This window comes from Struthio camelus, chromosome W (assembly GCF_040807025.1).
Source record: "Struthio camelus isolate bStrCam1 chromosome W, bStrCam1.hap1, whole genome shotgun sequence".
NCBI lineage: Eukaryota > Metazoa > Chordata > Aves > Struthioniformes > Struthionidae > Struthio > Struthio camelus.
This window is the reverse complement of record NC_090981.1, coordinates 19,507,776-19,522,619: the sequence shown is the minus strand read 5'-3', so window position 1 is coordinate 19,522,619 and position 14,844 is coordinate 19,507,776. Positions and strand designations below refer to the sequence as shown.

At 38.1% G+C, this 14,844-nt stretch overlaps 1 protein-coding gene across 3 annotated transcripts in view; it reads left to right on the top strand.

Annotated features, from left to right (window-relative positions):
* LOC104150268 (multiple epidermal growth factor-like domains protein 10) overlaps nt 1-14,844 on the top strand; it is a 106,607-nt gene that overhangs the window by 20,840 nt on the left and 70,923 nt on the right. For all 3 annotated transcript variants that reach the window (XM_068924843.1, XM_009684410.2, XM_009684409.2), the window contains exons 2-4: nt 5,537-5,669; nt 8,848-8,949; nt 10,284-10,384. In XM_068924843.1, coding sequence (XP_068780944.1) covers nt 5,554-5,669; nt 8,848-8,949; nt 10,284-10,384 — 319 coding nt within the window. In that variant the 5' untranslated portion in view covers nt 5,537-5,553. The remainder of the gene's footprint in view (nt 1-5,536; nt 5,670-8,847; nt 8,950-10,283; nt 10,385-14,844) is intronic.

Sequence of the window (14,844 nt, the reverse complement as noted above, 5' to 3'; positions counted from 1 at the left end):
ATCCAGACACATCTTTGATGTGTTTAGTAGAAGACTAAACATATGGGAAGGGGAAAACTGGAAGAGCTTTTACTTTTGTGTGCCTGAATGTGAAATAAGGAAATTAATACTCTGTTTTGGCAGGGAGGGTTCTACAACTGGGCTACTACATTTTATGGCTAGTCATGTATTTAGTAAATTCAGCAAGTTCACGCTGTCAGTACGTGCGGAGCAAAAGGCATAGCTACCTGTCAGTGCATATTTAGATGAGCAGTAGGGTTTATAAGTAAAGAAATACAAGCTAAGAGGGTTAGATTTGATATTTTCTATCAAGCGAAGTGCCACCCTTGCCAGATGAGTTGTACTCGTCTATACATCTGTTTTGAGCCCCTATCTGAGCCGCTAGCTGGGGGAGACGCCTTTGCAGTGGCGTATTTGGAGGGTCCAAGAAAAGAGCAGTCACTTTTTCCAGGGGGTGGCTCCTTGCAGCCCCTCTTCTCAGGACATACCCTGTTCCTCTTCCTACTTGTCTACACCCAGCTCATCATTCCACGAATTACCTACTCCCCGAATAAAACCACTGTTTCTGTCTGCTCTTTAATGATTTTGTCTCCCTTCAGTTCCCTCCAATTTGCTCTCATCTTTCTGAAACTGTGCACAGATATTATAGCATATCGTTTGTCTTAAGGGCTGTAACCAGAGGCATCACTACTACTTTGTCCTATGGCGAGATGCCTCTGCTGCTCAAAAAGAGAAAGGTCTTTAGCTGCTGGAATGTATTGCAAGCTTATATGCGATTTGCAGTCTAGTATCACTGTAGATCTCTCCAGACATTGCTACCTTGCAGGTATCTTTCTTCTGTTGAATGACTCTGTACTAAATTATTCTTTATCCTTTTTAAAATTTTTTTAGCATGAATATTGTTTTCTTATTTTTCTATCTTCTTATCTCCTGATATTATCAGATGTGCTGCTCAACTTAATATTATTTGTCAATTTAACTGTGGTATGTTGCTTATATCTTTTCTACAGATCATTGAGAAAGCTCTATAAATCTAACACTGATTTTGGTTTCCTACAGGAGGACTGCCTTTTAACTTAACCATGGTACCAGTTATTTACACTTGCCTTGTTTACAGTTCTTCAGCCGGTCTAGGGACTGTGTGATAATGCTCCTATTCAGGTTAATTTGTATATGTTTTGTGGGTGAGGTTTCATGTGACGCAGCATCAAGCTGACTTGCCAATTTCCAAAGGAAAAAAGCCTTCTGCTCTTTGCCCATTAATTCTCTAATGTAATCAATAAAAGCAATCAGTTTCTTTCATAGTCAGAAGTTCACATGAAACTAATCATCACTGACAAGATTAGGTCAGGTTCAAATTTTGCTTTGTCTGGCACTAGGAGTTTACAAGATGATTTTATAAACAAATTAGGCCCCTGGTAAAGGAGTTCAACCTCAGGAGTGAAAACAGTATAATGTTATGAAAACCATTAAGTAGGAAGTGAAGAGAAGAACTAAGGAATTCTTCACCAGAAAATGTTTACATGGTAAAAAAAAATAAAATAAAAAAAAAATCTTTATCTCATCTGGAGCCATCATGCGCTTTGGCTGGTAGCAATCACCACGTGTTATGGTGTGCTGACTTTATCTGACTTTAGAGGTTGCGAGGGCAGAAGAGACTTGCAAGGGCAGCTCCATTAATGACTGTAGTTCACAAATTCAGTCTGAAAGTTTACGTATGATGAGCGTAAGGAAGATTTCTGAAAAGCAGCATTTGCCATATATGCGGGATAGTGTAATGTAAGTGTAATTAAAAACAATCCATGGTATTACAGCCCAGAGCAAATTGAAATACCTGGGCCATATCACGGCAGAGAGACCGCAATGAGCATTGTAAAACCTTAGAGATACGATGGCAGGCTACAAAAAGATCTCCTGAAGTTCCTCTTCTCATTAAATGGCATGTTTCTGCTGCATGTTTTATGTTGCAGCGATAAAAACGCTTTTGCAACAGTAATGGAAAAGCTACATCAGCATTTCCCTTGGTCTTGGGTCCTTTATGTCATGTTAGCAACTGTATCATAGTATTCTCTGTTGCTCATGCAGGTCTAATCCTGCTTAATTCACCAACAGCACTTGGTTTTGCTGACCATAAAATATTTCCTCATAGCCTTGAGCAACCTTTTCTTCTTTTATGTTTTGCATTACTTTATCTTCCTTCACTCCCCCAGTTCCACCAATATTTACATTTTGTTAAGAGAGAGCATGAGCTGGGGGCGGGGGGAGCTCTGTGTGCCGAGTTGTGCTCCTGGCTCTGCTCTGGAAGGCTGAGAGATTCATTTGAAATCGTGTCTCGGTTTTCAGTATGCAGAGGAGAAGCTTTTTTTTTTTTTTACTTTATTATTTATTTTTCTTCTTTTTCTTCTTTTGATCCTGGACTAGAGAAAAAACACCAAAACAAAAAGTGTGCAAAACTGTCAACACTGATGGTAGGGGGAGAGAAAATGCCTACAGATGTCAGATGATGTGTTATATTGGTTAACTCTCTGTATTTATACAGGGATACCTGTGCACCTGTTATACCCGCATCTTAAAATATGCTTGTTAGTAATTATAACGTGCCTTGGGGTTGTCAGCTGAATGTTTTAATATGACTGTTATTGATGACTATTAACACTTCCATTTGATTTAATAAACATGTAATGAGCTAAATTTCTCTAATTAGATTACATAAATGTAGGGGAGTAATCTACTGTTGCTTCATGCAGCTGCATAGCTTTCCTGTTACATTTAGAAACTGTGGGCTTGACTCAAAATCTGTGGAAACTGAGGAGTCTATGAGTTAAACAGACCTTGACCTCACGTTGCACGGTTCTTGCCTTAAAGCTCCAGCTCCAGTGGGAGTAAAACCATGCACCTTTGTAAACCGAAGTTTTTTCCTCCAATAGTAATAACATGAAATGTTAAGGGGCAATAAGAGTTTAGTTTTCTGTTGAGAAGTATTGATTCAGTTGTATACTTTAGTGGAAAGAAAGACCTGGCAGTAAAATGCCTTAGGCTGGGTTAAATTAATTTTGGGTGCAATCGGATTGCAAAGTCAGACACTTCACTTGCACAGAAAGACTTGTACAGACTGGTTAGTAATCAAAGTGATTTGAAAATGTGCTTTGCTAACTTTGCTAGCATGGTCTTGTCACTGCCATCTCAGCCAGCGGTGTTGCGATTTTGCTGCTTTAAATGCAGTATGAAAAATTTCATGGTTCTTTCTGTATATGTAACCGTGTTGTTGGATATTAGAGAGCATTTTGGGAACCATTTACCTCTTTGAAGTTCTTTTGCACTGAGGTCAATTGTGCCACTCACAGGAGAAAGCTTTATGCCTGGTAGCATGTGTTTACAACACCAGAGACAGAAATTATCCAGTATCTTGCAGGTCAGATGAGCTTTCTGTTCCAACTTTGAGTTATTTATTCTCTCTTATTTCTCTTAATCACTAATTTACATACAGAAGGCATACTGGGAACATTTTCAGTACCGAAACTGCATATACTACATATATGTGTGTGTATATATGTGTATGTATGTAGATAATGAAGATACTGGCATATTATTATCTGAAATAGTTTAAGCAATATAGGATTTAAAAAGTGAATCTTTGAACAGGGTATTTTCAGTGCAAACTGTAGACAGCAAGAGTTAAATGAGTCATCCATGGTTTTTTTTGCTAATATAAACACTTTAGCAATGCTAATCAGTTGTACTGATTTTCTGTTTTGATTTTCCTTAATAATTAAGCAAAAGATCTGGAATGCAATCAAGTTTTACACTAGGGGGTTCATGCAAATGATTTTTTTTTTAACATTTTAAGTTTTGTTAAATATATCTGAATGGAAAGTTACTGAAGTTAAAATAAGGAAATACAGTTTACTGTCTGCATATAATTGAAATGACAACTTTTAATGAGGGAAATCGCCACTTTGCTGAACTTATTATCTGAAAGTAGAGCTGCTTTAATTCCCTTCTTAACAACTGCCCATTGACTTCTGTTCTGTGCCTTGTACGTGCAGAGAGGCAGTTACAACAGTTCCAGGGCATGAAATGTTTTTCAGCAGCCCTGATTTTTCAAGAGGGATTTAGCAAAATGGGATCATCTCTGTGTTCTTAACCATTTCTTTAAAAAAAAAAAAAAAACTCAGCTATTTTAAATACAATATTTTCTTGTGGTGAATTTTTTATATTCACTTCTTAAGAAGGTACTGAAAAGTACTCTTTTCCATGGTCCAGTCAACTTTCTTCTCTTAAAATAAGCTGTTTGTGTGTGTTACTTTATTCTGTTCTATAACATATGAAGTAAGGCATTTCTGTTTCTGGTTAATGTATTCAAAATAGTTGCTTTCTTTCAAAATAAACACATCAATTAGAAATTTATTTCATGAATTATTACAAATTAGTTTCAGCGATCTCAGATTTTTTTCCTGGTCTCAGAAGCTGCATAGTGTTAAAATGTGTGTAAGAAGAAAGACATAGGGTCTGATGTTCACTGAGAGGAAAGTACTATAGCTTAAGCCATTACAAACAAAAATTACCAGTGTTCATTCTGGCATTTCGTGGATTAATGACAGGTTAGATTAAAAGCGTTTCAATATGCAAATTATAATCACTTGCTTTGAAAAAAGAGATAGACCTCGTCAAAATATTAGGATAGCCTTTTAGGGTTTTATGTTGTTACAAAAACTTTTTTGATGAGCAGAATGATTATTCTATTTGGTAATTGCAACTGGCACAGGAGGGGGTATTTATGCAAACCGTATTGGGAATTCAACTTAAAAAGAGCAGAAACAATGTAGAATGTAATGCAATGCTCTCTGGTAACAATTTAAAGCAAAGTCATTTAAATCCTTCTCCTGATTAATTGCCTTGCGAGAGAATTACAAGTTAGTTACTAAAAGGTGCTGTGCCACTTTTTGCAAATCTCAAGCACACTTTGCTCCTGCTAATGGTGCCGTTTAGCATCTCGAAGGACTGAGTATTCATGTGTCTAGCTAATTTCAGTTATAAGTTAGCATAAAAAAATAAACACAGAGACCCTGCCTGTGACACATCTGTATATTACTTTTTGTTGCTCTCGTGCCCGTCTGCCCCCCGACCTCTCTGCCTTTCTCTGGCCAGCCTGCGCCAGGGCAGGACTTGTTCAGACTCCCCTCCACCGTCTTGAGCCAATGCCAGCCTTTATTTTAAACTGGAGCCTGTTACTTAGTGGTAAGAACAGCTATGAGCCTGGCTACCTGCAGTTTAATGGGACAGCCGCGTCTCCAGAAGCATCGCTTGTTCGCTTCCTTGCCATCTACCGTTTATCAGAAACTACCAAGTCTGAGCGCTCTACCGGCATGGGCATGGTGTTGGTGGTGCTAGGCAATCACAACACGCTTGTGGAGTACCTGTTGCTTTATAGTCTCTCACCTGGGATTATATATCTCTTAGTATAGCAGATCAATAGTTTCTGCTCTTTTATCATGTGTATGATACCGCTAATGTATTATTACTATTTTTCTTATAGGTCACCTTTTCGAGAAGATGGTTCTTCATTTGAATTGCTTTTTTGGCTTCTCTGTTGTACTTCTATACCATTGGATGGGGTCAACTTTACCTTTGAATCTTGAGGATCCAAATGTGTGTAGCCACTGGGAAAGGTAATATTTTCTTTTAGAAAATACATGATACAGATTCTGATTATAACTATTTTGTTCTGTTCTAGTTAGTGCATTTCAAATGACTTAAAGCTTCTAGTCAAATAGTGAACTGGGAATAAAAATTTGTGTTACCACAGTGGCAAAATAAGCTCACTGGTTAGTAAAAGGTCATTTCACACAGTGTTAAAATGCAGCTATCTTTGTGGTAGAGATACAACGCAAAAAAACTTTGCACTGGCACCAGCAACACTGCAGAACAGTCCAGGGACAAGAAGAGAATAAAAATAACTGCTTTCGATTTAAATAAAAGGGAACCTTTTACATATGCAGAATATAATTAGCCATATTGGAGTTTGGCCAAGTTTGATTATGCTGATTCTTTCCTTTTCAACGTTCCCTGAATCTAAATTAAGATTTATTGTTTAATTTTTTTGATGAGGTTAGAAATCTATAATGTACGGCTCTAAACTCATCAATCTAGTTAGTCTTTTCCTTTACCCAATTTCACATTAATTACCAGTAGAATGTGCACAATGGGTAGGGAAGATTAAACTGTAAGCATTTGTTGTACTACTTTTCGTGTATAAAGATTATGATAATGAAGCCGTGCCTCATGGTCTCGTTATTATTACTTAATTATGCCTGTAACTGATCAGCTGGTCCTTGAGAGAGGCTAACTGTTCATTTGAGGACTTGCATATGCTTCCTGAATTTGAGGTAAATAGTATTTTATGTTTAAACACTGGGAGCGCTCCTGAGCCGCTGTGCAGGTCCAGTTGTTGTCGCTGGATCTTTACAGAGAAAGCTGAAACTCGTATTTGATTTTTCATGAAGTCTATATGCTTAGAAGAGCCCTTAAAAATTTTCCCCAGCAATTTCTCTGAGCATTTGGAGTGAAGCTTTTGGAGTGTCTGCCCATACCTTTGTGTACAATTTGCCATATACAAAAGCATGTATATCAAGGAGTTACCATACGAAATACCTGTTACTGTGCACCTGCTTAATACTGTTTACAATATTCGAAAATGTAGGACACTATTGGATGCTACTCCAAGAGCTGTATGCTTTCTGTTTATTGTCTTTGTCCAAAAGTGCGTTTGAGGGAAGCTACAACATAGTGAAAGCAAAGTGGGGGAAAAAATAACTATTTACAGCGTATAATGTATTGGAACACAAACTAATCCAGTTTGCAGAAAAAATGCATATTTAGCAAGCATGTCCAGCTTGTCGAATGAACACTTTTTTTTTAATTTCTGCCACTACCTGAGGCTTAAAAATGAGGAGGAACTTCAAATAAACTTACTGAAACACTTACACTGTTGCTCAGAGCGGGTATCAAAAGTACAGGAGCGTGAAAGAGTAAAACTGCAAGGTAGAAGCTCTTTGCTGCTTCTGGCACTGGCAGTCTATACACACTAAATAACATAGCCCACCCCATAATGAAACGATCCTTATAAACGAGCTGCGATTGCAGCAGGAATGAAAAGAGCGGGCCCTGTGTAAAACGAAAAGCGCAGAGCCCCTCGGTTAAGCGTCGGCAACCGACAAGCATTTTGTTGGACTCGGTCTGACAGCTGGGTGGATTAGACTTGCTTGCCTTTATATGGACACAGGGAAAACAGAGTAAATTTCGGGTAGCTAGGGCAAGCCGATCTGGACTTGTTTCCTCTCAGTATAGGTGATGACAGTAGGAAAACGAGGTTGTGGCTGTTACCCTGTAATAGGTGCTAAGAGGTCAAAGACACTGTAAGTGAAAGCCAGATGGGCTGTATAATTAGTAAGTGTTTTGACTGGTCCTGGGAGTTAGTGCTGGAGAAGAAACGTACCGTGCATTCCCGTAGTTTCTAACCCCATTATGCAATCGAGACCTGACTTATTGCCAGCACAAACAGTCTGCTTAAGAGTTTTCTAGGATGATTCAATACTTTTCTCTTTTGTAACGGAGCTCTATTCCTTTTGCCTTGCTGACTTCTCTGCGGCCTTTGGGTGCTAGAGCACAGAGGCGTTTCTACAACACTGCGCTTGTAACTTGACAGAAAATGATAATAGGAGTTCAGCATAGTATTGCTGAAAAAAATTATCTCTGTTAAAAGTTAGCCAGTCAAACAAACAAAAAGTATGGACTCAACATTTTATAATTTCTGATTGCTGAGCAGACTGTTACATGGCATAATTTTCAATATTTTCTATTTTCAGTAATTATAACTTATGTATATATTTCTGTTTTAGTGCTCACTGCAGTGTGTTGATACCGCTTTCCAGAACCAGTGGAGAGGTTTTGCTGTGGATACGGATAGAGGTTTTAAAAGAAATTTCTCAGAAAATCCAGTGAGATTTTTTTGGTTTTGTATAGTAGTAGAAGAAGCCTAATTCTGTGGCTCCTAACTAGTACCTCTGCATCCAGTAATATTACTAAAAGTTTATTGCCACAGGAGAGAACGTGCTGCAAATCTCACTGCCTTACTTCTTCAGTTTGCCCTTCATTTGAGAAAAAGCTTTTTGTTACTTAGTTTTATGTTACTTTTCTTTAAATATCTAATAATACTTTTTAATCAAATGCATTACTCAGCAGAGACATCATTGTCTTCCGCGTATATATTTTTCTTAGGAAAAAAAAAAACTTTCAATCCATATCTTCTGTTTGCATTTTAAATAGTTACCTGGTTCATATTTTACTTGAAGTTCCACCTTCTGGTGAGTTTTGGTTACACATCAATATTTTATTATACCTTTCTATTGAGGCGTTCTGTGATGAGTGTTGGTAAATGTCTTATGCCTATGTTTTTAAAGTGGAGTTAAGAAATAGTAAACATATAGGTAGTAGATAGAATAGCTGGTAGAAAGCAGATTCCAGTAGATCATTTGTAATAGCTAGCGTTGATTTGAAATTGGCTGTACAACTTTGCTTCTGAGGACTCACAGATCATCTTTTTAGCAGGTTCCTCACCTTAGGAAGCAAAAAAAAATGGATCAGAGTGAGTCTTATAGTGTTATGTACGCTGTTAATGTGGGCACCTCTGGGTGTCATTGGACTTGCTTAAAAGATACGCTTAAATATGTGACCTATTGTCAGTTCTAACTACAGCCACTTTCCAGGACTGCGTAAACGACTTACTGTAGTCAGACTTTACTGCAAAAGACTTCCTCAATAATATGTCTACTCTCTTTCTCTCCCCAGTTATTCAGTTACAGTGCAAGAGTCATATCCACATCCTTTTGATCAAATTTACTACACCAGTTGTACTGACATCCTAAACTGGTTCAAGTGCACGCGACACAGGTAATGTGTAATTATTAATACTGCCAAACTACTGATAGTGTAGGCATTTGTAGAGGTTTTATCTGTTAAAGTCAAGTAAAGTATATAGGATATTTTAGCTATAAAGACTAATCTGTCTAACTGTTACGGTCTGTGTCAACTGGAAAATGCATTTGTCTAGGCCAAGCAGTATCACATATGTTTTATTGGCAGGTCAGGGTGTATCATCCTGTGGAGCACTAACAGAAAAAGAACAGGTTAGGAAAAAAAAACCACGCACTACGGTAAATTAAATGCCCCAGATCCTGTAAGGAGTATGTGGTCAGAAATATCATATGAGACATCTCTCTGCCTTGCTGCTCATAACTGTATGTTCTGGGGAAAGTGGGTGCTACTTGACAGAAAAATAAAAAGATTTCCTAAAGGAAGCTCCTTCTTGCACACTGTAAAAAAGTAAGCAAGGAGTGAATGATTCAAAACTGGCCTAGACAGCTGTAAAAGCCGTGTTCCGCAGGGGAATGTGCCCATAAGTATGAAGGATCAGCAATGGGAAAGGTTCCCTGGGGCAGAGCAGCTGGGAGGAAGCAGCTCGATGTGGATAGAATGTGAAAAGCAGATACTAAGTTCAAAGAGAGATTATACTTTTTTTTATTTACATATGGTGCCATTTAGATGCATGCTGCTCTTTGCTGAGAGTTCAAACTCACATCCTCACACATTGTGAGGATGTGTTTACTGCTTTGTGCAATATGTAGTCAGCAGCCGGGAGAGTCTGGGGGAGGGATTTAAGGTCGCAGTGAAGAGTGGAGAGGGAGAGTGCAGAGAAGAGCCTGCTTCTGATCACTTTACTTGCTTGTGGCAGAAAGAAGCAACACTTTGTGCACTCCCTTGCTGTTTTTATGTGATGATTTACTCTCCCTTCTGTGCGCTGCTCACCACCGTCCTGCAGTCTTCATGAGGATAATCCCCAGAAGTTGTTTCTTCAGAAATTGATACCTGTAATATCTAGCAAACTAATTGGTATTGCCAGCCTCTAACCTCCGTGGAGGATGCTGATGTTAAAGGCAGCAGTACTCTAGTTTACGTACTGGTTAAGTAGCCAGAATTCTTGACTTTTTTTTTTTTTTTAACTGCTGCCTGTCCACCCATGGAAATAAGGCTTGCGATGGAGAATTTCCAAAAGAAACCACTGAGACCGAAATCAACAGTAGATAAATCAAGGTGTCTCTCTTTCTTAAGGGTTTTTTTCTGTCCTTTTGTTCATACTTAAAGATTTTCTAAAATGTGTGAAAATGTAAACTATTTACTTTCCAAACCATAAAATATATGTAACAACCATTCATTTTTTTCCTCAGAATCAGTTACCGTACCGCCTACAGACATGGTGAAAAGACAATGTACAGACGTAAATCCCAGTGCTGTCCTGGATTTTATGAGAGCAGGGAAATGTGTGTCCGTAAGTTTAGCTTCTTTTTCCTTTGAAGTTCTGTACGTTTATCACAATGCTGGTTTGGCTCCTCTTTGGAGGAAGATTTGTGGGAGCTGAGTTACCAGGGATCAATTGTCCTATCAGCAGTGCACATGCAACTCTCATTGAGGTCAGTTGGTATTGTGCACGTGCAAATGACAGGATAATTGGATCTCAGATGTCTAAGTAATTAAATTTGACTTGATTCTTACTAATAATCAGATGGCATGTTTCACCTCAGACAACACAAGTGTCGATGTATTTTGCAACACAATAAGTAAATCTTAAGTGCAAGGCCAGAAGGGAAATATAAGGGTTTTTCTCCTCTGCAGGGGCCCGTGTTGACCTTGTTGTTCAGCCTGTCCCGTGGATGCAGCGACTGTAACAGTTGTTGGAAGGCAGCACCGCCTTTTTGGGTGGTGCATCCATCCGTTTCCAACCTTCCTCGAGTCTGCAGAGGGAAAGGCTGTGTCCATGAACAGGTGTTGGCCTGGGTTCAGTTCTGCTCCTCCCTTGCATATGGCCTTGCGCAGGCTAGAAAGATCTGATTCTTAAAATGATATTCATCCAAGAATACAGAAGAAAGGCAGAATGAAATTAGAGGATGAGTTAATCTTGAGTCCTAAAAGTGTATTGTTAGTGTTTTAACATAGGCCCATCGAAAGGTTGTTCAGTATTGTACGGTGGATGGGATAGCTGGTTGCTCGTGTGGGCAGGAGTGATAGTAGGGAGCTTATGACAGGTGAGCGGTTGTGCTGTGCAGCTTATCCTTGGAGAGATGCAAGTGTGAAGGGCTAAAAATGAAATCAGTTCCATAGAATTTGAAATTCTAAGCCCTGTCTTTGTCCCTGTGAATGCAAATATGTGCAGCAAATATTGAGGGGACAGAACATGCATGTATTACAGTGGACAACAGCTGTATCCTCTCAGGTTTTTTGCTTCTAGTGGTGAGATTTAAAAATAATGTTCGAACCTTTATGAACAGTGACTGAGATAGCTGAATTTTCTTGAAAATGTGGGGCCGTATAAGAGCAGCTTGGTGAGGGCTGGAGCCTCTGGATTGTAGGGGCTACTCTTGGGGCTTGCTACACTGTTCCTGAACAAGCCCAGCCCAGTGAAAAAAGTGAAAAGCCCAGCTTTTTGGGAAAGCAACAGCATGTGTGCTCATTTTGTGGTTGTTTTGGCTCCTCTTACGTGAAGCTTTGCTTCATGTCATGCCTGCTGCTATAACCTGTTTCCCGCCTAATTCTGTAAGGCAAGTTCCTTATTTTTCCCCAATTGAGGATGAGAAAAATGGAAACACATTCATTGCTTTATTGTGTCCCCTACTGCTACAGTGATAATTGTGGAGCGTAATAGTCAATGTATGGAGACACTTTTGGAAGAAAATGTTCTGCAAAATAACAGATAACAAGAGATATATCGTTGTCACTGGAGTCTGCAGCACAGTTTTAGGAGAAAGCAGTGCTGTGGATAAGTCTTCTGTCTTTACCAATAAATGGAGCCTGAAGATTAGGATCACTATGTACATGAAATTGATTTATTTAATGCAAGATAGTTTATTAATTTGTTTAGAGGTATCTTTTTTTATATTGTGAGGTCTGTGCTGGAAATGACCTATAGGATTTATTTCTCTCTTAGAAAATTATACCTTGTGAATGTCGTAACGCATCACAGGATCCTCATGTACATTTTTGTTACGCTGCGCTTTCTGGAAGTGTAACAGTAAGATCTTTGATTTAAAGTGTATTTCGGCACATCAAAAATCTAGGTCTGCATTATTATTTTTTTTAAAAAAACTTAAATTGATCTAAAGATGAGCAATCTCTTATCTTTTTCATTTTGGTGTGTATTAGCATCGTAAGAGCTGAACTCTATATTGGGGTTATTATATAGTACATATGAATATATTATTGTTGTTAGTTGAAGTATAGAACAATGACTAATCATATGAGAAATACTATGATGCTGAGCCTCTTATGTGACTATAGTTTTTACATAGCTGTGATATATATAGTGTATTCATTCTATGTAAACACAGTAATACTCAGACTATTGTAAATAATACATTATTTATGTAGGATATTGCATTTTATATAAATATACTAATCATCAGAATTTGATAAATGCAGATTATATTGGATTTACTAATTTTTGGTGATGTTACATAAAAAGATGCCAGACATTCCGGACATATCTGCTCTGACTTTCAAAGTAATTTAGCATGCCATGATTATGGCTTCTTTTAAAATGAGACCTTGGAGTATTTCAATTTATATAAAGATTACCAGGTCCTTCAGTGGAGCTGACTTTGCATTCACTGGATTCTGTAATGACTGACCCCAGAAGGCACTGAGACACCCTCCGTCCTCGTGATCTTGGGGTGGAGCTGAGGATTCACAGCACGGGAGGAACCTCAGAAGTTAATTCAGTAAGGCAAATACCTGATGCTTTTTGCTGTTTCAGCGAGATTTTTTCATAATGGACTTTTGCATACTAGAGCAGATGATACCTGTATGCACTGTGATCATACTGCTCATGCAATTCATGCAAGTGGAAAGCAAGTGTGATGCTGTCAGCTGAGATCAACCTGTAAGGGATAGCGTTAGGAGAAGGATTCTTCTGTATCATCTTAGCAGAAATATCACTGGCAAAAAGCTAACACAAAAGATTTCTCCAAAAGAAAATGGGAACTGTATTGAAAAATGTACACATGTACATACCCGCTTTTTTATAAGCAAAGATAGAAGAGAATTCTAAGAACCATTAGAAGTGTTGTTGATACCTTCTTTTTCATTGCTACTTCTCCAGGCATAAAGGATTTCCATTAGGTGACTTTGTTTTTCCTGCCCTGTGGATTCCTCAGTTCTTAAAGAGAGTGGGGAATGCTTTTGTAATGGAAAAAGCCTAAAACAATTGTGGTACTGTTAATGTTTTGCAGTTGATTTGTTTGTTTATTTGGCTTCTCAGTTTAGGAAGCTCAATTAGAAAATTCTATTGGCAGATGATTTTGGTGTGGCTCAAGACTTCAGAGTATGTGGTGGTGAATGAAATCATGTGACTTCCTTGCTTAAATACTATCTAGGACTCTGCAGCATGAATACTAACAAATCGCTATTGGCCTAGCGGTAGCGCTGACTAATTGTAGCACCGCTCCACTGGTTGTGGTAGGAAGAGAAATATATATTGCTACATAAAGGCATTGCAAAAATGTGGCAGCCTCATGTTGATAAAAAGCCTCTAAACAGTGTATTCACAAGGATAATCAGTGACCAGCAGCCACAGAAAAGCACCAACCATTGTTTCGAGTCTTTCTGAGTCCGGTCTGAAAAGATGAGTTTGAATTCATGTTGAGATGTGGGATTCCTGTTGAATTGTGACTCCAGCTTTTGCAATCATTCCTGAAGACTTTTGACAGCTGAAGCTTGTGTTGAGTTTTCACTTTTTGGTGAAAATTCCATTTGCATTTTGTCTACAGATTTGATAAGTAAAATCACAGCTGGCGGATACACTACAGGCTTTTCATATCACTCACTCTAAATAAAAGACAATTGCTGATAAGCTTGTGGGTCATGCTATAATATGAACATCAGCCTTTCAAGTACAAATATGATCACTAGTATCCTCAAATGAATCTTTGCAACTTTTTATCTGAGAAATGGATAGGAAGTAACAGTAATGGCATAGGCAATAACAGAAACAGGTAATGGTAATGTCAACAGCACAGAGATTATATCACACTATTTAGGTTGAGATATTTATGTGGATTGTAGGATCCTGACTCATGGCTTTATTTAAATGAAATATGTGTATAAATACCTTAAACTGATATGACTATTACATGTATTGTTCATTTGAATCCTTTTCTAAGGCATAGGAATATGTGTTGAATTTCTTCTAGACAGAGAATGGAAAATAAACCATCTTATCTGAATGCATGACTGAATATCACTCACTTTAATAATAAGTCATCAATGCGTAGAGCAAAACGATCAACAAAAAGATGTATTCTAGCATGCAATGTGGAAGTGAAACAGTGTTTATTTATATATGAAAATACACATTTTTAAAGGAATTTTAAAGATATGTGAATTTTATTTGGCAAGAAAAGTGCTCAGTATTTGGCACATATTTTAATTAATTTTGAGCAAGATAAAGTTACTTTTTCTAGAATATGTGAGTGAGTTCTTTTCCATTCCTAGTTTGAAACGGTTTATGCATTCAAATTTCCTTCACAAAATTTTGAGGATTTCAGCAGCTATAGAAGCTTATCTTTTTCAGAAAATGATAAATACAAGCACAGCTAGACACAAACAGTCTAAGAGGTTCCTGCAAAGTGTTGATGATAACTTTTTGGCACAGGTGGTGGAGGAGCCAACAAGGAGAGGTGTGCTGCTGGACCTTGTACTAACAAACAAAGAAGGTCTAGTTGGAGATGTGAAGGTTGG